Source organism: Palaemon carinicauda, chromosome 7 (genome assembly GCF_036898095.1).
Source record: "Palaemon carinicauda isolate YSFRI2023 chromosome 7, ASM3689809v2, whole genome shotgun sequence".
Taxonomy (NCBI): Eukaryota; Metazoa; Arthropoda; class Malacostraca; order Decapoda; family Palaemonidae; genus Palaemon; species Palaemon carinicauda.
Window position 1 is genome coordinate 166,921,102 of NC_090731.1, and position 5,000 is coordinate 166,926,101.

Sequence of the window (5,000 nt, forward strand, 5' to 3'; positions counted from 1 at the left end):
ACCACGCCGGCCACTAGAGACTGATGATGGTGGGAGACTTTAGTCTGATCGTTCACAGCAAACTAACTTAGTATAGGTGGCCCTGACTAGTACAGCTTTGCTGATCATGGCGATACACAAAACTTTTCACCACGTTAAGGTATCCCCACTCAGAAATGGCACCAGAATACACTACTATAGAAATGGTGGAACGGTGAAGGGGAAAATATACAGGGAGGAGAACAATACAATGGAAAATAAGAGATGACTGTGGGGATGACAAAAACAGTCACAAGTCACAACCGAACATTGCCACTGCCTTATAGGCAAAAATTGTTACCAGCAGCACCTGATGGGCAAACATTGTTACTGGCAGTGCTTGATGGGCAAACATTGTTACCGGTAGTGCCTGATGGGCAAACATTATTAGCGGGAGCGTTGGTGGGTAAACACTGTTACCGGCAGTGCCTGATGGGCAAACATTGTTACCAGCAGCGCCTGGTGGACAAACATTGTTACCGGAAGCAACTGATGGGCAAACATTGTTAGCGGCAGCGCCCGATGGGCAAACATTGTTACCGGCAGCACCTGGTGGGCAAACATTATTACCAGCAGTGCCTGATGGGCAAACATTGTTACTGACAGGGCCTCATGGACAAATATTGTTACTGGCAGCGCCTGATGGGCAAACATTGTTACTGGCAGTGCCTGATGGGCAAACATTGTTACCGGATGTGCCCGATGGACATTGTTACTGGCAGTGCCTGATGGACAAACATTGTTACTGGCAGTGCCTGATGGGCAAACATTCTTACTGGCAGTGCCTGAAGGACAAACATTGTTACCAGAAGTGCCTGATGGGCAAATATTGTTACTAGCAGTACCTGATGAGCAAACATTGTAACCTGCAGCGCCTGATAAGCAAATATTGTTACCGGCAGTGTCTGATGGGCAAACATTATTACCGGCAGTGCCTGAAGGTCAAACATTGTTACCAGTAGTGCCTGAATGGCAAATATTGTTACCAATAGCGCATGATGGGCAAACATTGTTACCGGTAGCTCCTGATGGGCAAACATTGTTACCGGCAGCGCCTGATAGGCAAACATTGTTACCGGCAACACCCGATGGACAAACATTGTTACCGGCAACGCCCGATGGACAAACATTATTACCGGCAACGCCCGATGGACAAACATTGTTACCGGCAGTGCCTGATCAGCAAACATTGTTAGCGACAGTGCCTGATTGGGCAAACATTGTTACCTGCAGCGCCTGGTGGGCAAACATTGTTACCAGCAGTGGGCAAACATTGTTACTGGCAGTGCCTGATGGGCAAACATTGTTACCAGTAGTGCCTGACGGGCAAACACTGTTACCAGACAACGATGGATGGCAGGTACTATACACGGTCGTACTTTGGGCTCGTGAGTTATTTGTCATTTCAAGTCCGAAGAACAACACAATTAGCATGGTGAACAGCAAGAGTAAAATGAAAATAAATAAAACTGCACTGAAGCATTATACTTAAAACACCGGAAGAACTGCAAGGGGAACTCAGTATCTATTTCCATGATTGCAACATGGCTACGAATCAGACTTTAGACAAATTATACGAAAGTGTATCCCATATTATACGATCTTTTTTTATGTTAAAACTATACATAACCGGGAAGATAACATCCATGTAAATCAAAACGAAAAAATCTAACAGCTAGATATAAAACAGTAAACAAGCTACTTCTTGAATCATAAGCCTACCAGTGTCACCACACTTCCTACAAACGGAATTGAGGTTGTTGGTCCCAAAGTCTAAATAAAAGAAGAAAAAGAAGTATTGTATATGTAGACTTTCGTTGGCCCGTAATGTTCCAGCTTTTGATATCATGGGTGATCAATCCCGTTCCCTATTGTGTACTGGTAACGATGTTTGCCCTTCAAGCACTGCTCGATCGTGTGGACGCACGCTTTGGAAAGATAATTCATCAAGCCTCAGCCCATTCATCCCGCGGGATGCGGGATGATCGATGGACTCATTGACTGATATCTAATAAAAGTTTTGTCAAAATTAAACGTATACAAAATAACAGGGGCTATATAATTGCAAGAGCCCTTGCTTGACCACAAGGACCAGGCAATCTTCAACAACATACAAAGTAGTAGTAGAAAATAATATCAACTTGATGTATGGATAACTTCTTAAACTCTTTGAAAAACATGATAATTACAAGTGAACTTTTCTAAACAAGTCTAATTGGAGAGAGAGAGAGAGAGAGAGAGAGAGAGAGAGAGAGAGAGAGAGAGAGAGAGAGAGAGAGAGAGAGAGAGAAAATCCTTATACTTGAGTCTGGCAGGAGAGAATTCTCGTTCAATTTATGAGTCTGGCTTCCTACCAAACTTCCCTCCATTTCATTTTTTTTTTTCCTTTTTCAGATATGGAGCTGAAACGCATCTAGCTAGGCCTTGGAAGATGACGTCATCACGAATCGATTCGATAGATGGGAAGCCGGCTACAGAAAAACGACCGTAACTCACCATGAATTATGGAAGCTGATGAATGGCTTAGAAACGGCTGAGCGATCAAAATGAGTTGGAATTGTCTTCCACGGTTGGCTACGGTCCTCCTCATGATTTTTCTGTCAGGTAAGAGAAAGAAAATTTAATACTTTTCGATTTTTTTTATCATCATCATCATCATCATCATCATTATTATTATTATCATTATTATTATTATTATTATTATTATTATTATTATTATTATTATTATTATTATTATTATTATTATTATTATTATTATTATTATTATTATTATTATTATTCAAAAGGAGGATTTTAACCAGACCAATGAGTTAAGCTCTACTCATAAAGCGTTGCCTTGATTAAATTCTATAAGAAAAAATCTTTACATTAAGTTTATAAATAAATAAAATAAAATACATAATAAATATAGATACAAAATAAATTCAGATAAAATCCTGCTAATGATTCTTCTGTCAGGCAAGAGAAAGAAATACCTATTGAATGGTAGTTGAATTGGTGGAACTTCAAAGGTTCAAACTTGCAGCGAATGGTTTTATGTAGAACAGGCTGACATGAATATCTTTTTATAGTTTATTTATGAAACATCTATTTTAATGTTGTTACTGATCTCAATATAGTCTATTCTAATTGTTCATTACTTCTTTAGTTTATTCATTTCCATATTTCCTTTCCTCACTAGGCTATTGTTTCCTGCTGGAGCCCTTGGGCTTCTATCGTCCTGCTTTTCCAATTAGAGTTGTAGCTTAGCTAGTATAATAATAATAATATTAATAATAATGGTTTCACTACTATGGGATTACCTAGTCAAGGCCCTCCCATGACCAACAAGAGTTATGATGTAAAGAAATATTTCGTTTTTTTCTTTTCTTCCCTCTTCCTCTCTCCACTGTAGCTACGACCAACAACTGTCGACTAACAACTAGGTATATAATTGAATGCATATGTGAACAGGTATTCTCAAGTTTTGAGAACAGGCTCATTTGTTCCCCCCTCTTCAGATCGGGAACACGATCGCGGTACCTTAACCTTTACAGATAAATGCACTACAGAGAGAGAGAGAGAGAGAGAGAGAGAGAGAGAGAGAGAGAGAGAGAGAGAGAGAGAGAGAGAGGATGCCCTCTTCCTTGCTTCGGCATATTATTCTTAACTAGTGTACGCGACCCGTCAAAAGGACTAACTAAATATTTAGATAGATATGAAACCAGACATAAGCACACGCACACGCAACCCTTCTACAAGGATTACGACTACCCGAGGGACGAAGAGAAACCGAAGTTATATGTCTGGCAAAGCCACTGGGCGTGACCGGAATCAAATAATATATATATATATATATATATATATATATATATATATATATATATATATATATACATAGTCAGACACTTGCTCTTTATTATATATGGGAGATATGCAGGTAATGTTCTGAGATGACAATGTCTGAAATTACACGACTTTTTAGACAGAACATAAATATCAGAATAATGATATTGATCAAAAGGCAAGGACGGACAACATATATTTCTCCAGCATCTTTTGATTATTTTGCAACGCGGTTTCTGCCCTGGCTGTGACCCTCCGAATACGTCCAACTACCAGCTGCATAGTTCACTGACCAGGTCAACGGGGTCATAGAATCATCATAATTATCTGGCCAAGTCCTTGTTAGAAAAGGTGTTAACAACTGGACTTTGAGCTAACGTACCCACTACCTACCCTGACTATAAGGTTTGCTCGTCATGGCAATACGCAAACCTTTTTATCACATTGAGATATTCAGTGATATTCCGACTCAGAAAGGGTAATGTACAACATGGGGAAGTATTTACTTACAAATGTGAAATCATCTTGCTAGCCATTGCACCTCCCCCACTCCACAAGGTCAAAGGAAAATACAAATGTGAAATCATCTTGCTAGCCATTGCACCTCCCCCACCCCACAAGGTCAAAGGAAAATACAAATGTGAAATCATCTTGCTAGCCATTGCACCTCCCCCACCCCACAAGGTCAAAGGAAAATACAAATGTGAAATCATCTTGCTAGCCATTGCACCTCCCCCACCCCACAAGGTCAAAGGAAAATACAAATGTGAAATCATCTTGCTAGCCATTGGACCTCCCCCACCCCACAAGGTCAAAGGAAAATACAATTGTGAAATCATCTTGCTAGCCATTGGACCTCCCCCACCCCACAAGGTCAAAGGAAAATACAATTGTGAAATCATCTTGCTAGCCATTGGACCTCCCCCACCCCACAAGGTCAAAGGAAAATACAAATGTGAAATCATCTTGCTAGCCATTGGACCTCCCACACCCCACAAGGTCAAAGGAAAATACAAATGTGAAATCATCTTGCTAGCCATTGCACCTCCCCCACCCCACAAGGTCAAAGGAAAATACAATTGTGAAATCATCTTGCTAGCCATTGCACCTCCCCCACCCCACAAGGTCAAAGGAAAATACAAATGTGAAATCATCTT

The 5,000-nt window shown here is 40.5% G+C and overlaps 1 protein-coding gene across 1 annotated transcript in view; it reads left to right on the forward strand.

Annotated features, from left to right (window-relative positions):
- LOC137644131 (uncharacterized) overlaps positions 1–5,000 on the forward strand; it is a 298,294-nt gene that overhangs the window by 192,077 nt on the left and 101,217 nt on the right. Inside the window, exon 2 of the mRNA XM_068377105.1 lies at positions 2,413–2,622. Within this exon, the coding sequence (XP_068233206.1) occupies positions 2,565–2,622 (58 nt within the window). The 5' untranslated portion in view covers positions 2,413–2,564. The remainder of the gene's footprint in view (positions 1–2,412; positions 2,623–5,000) is intronic.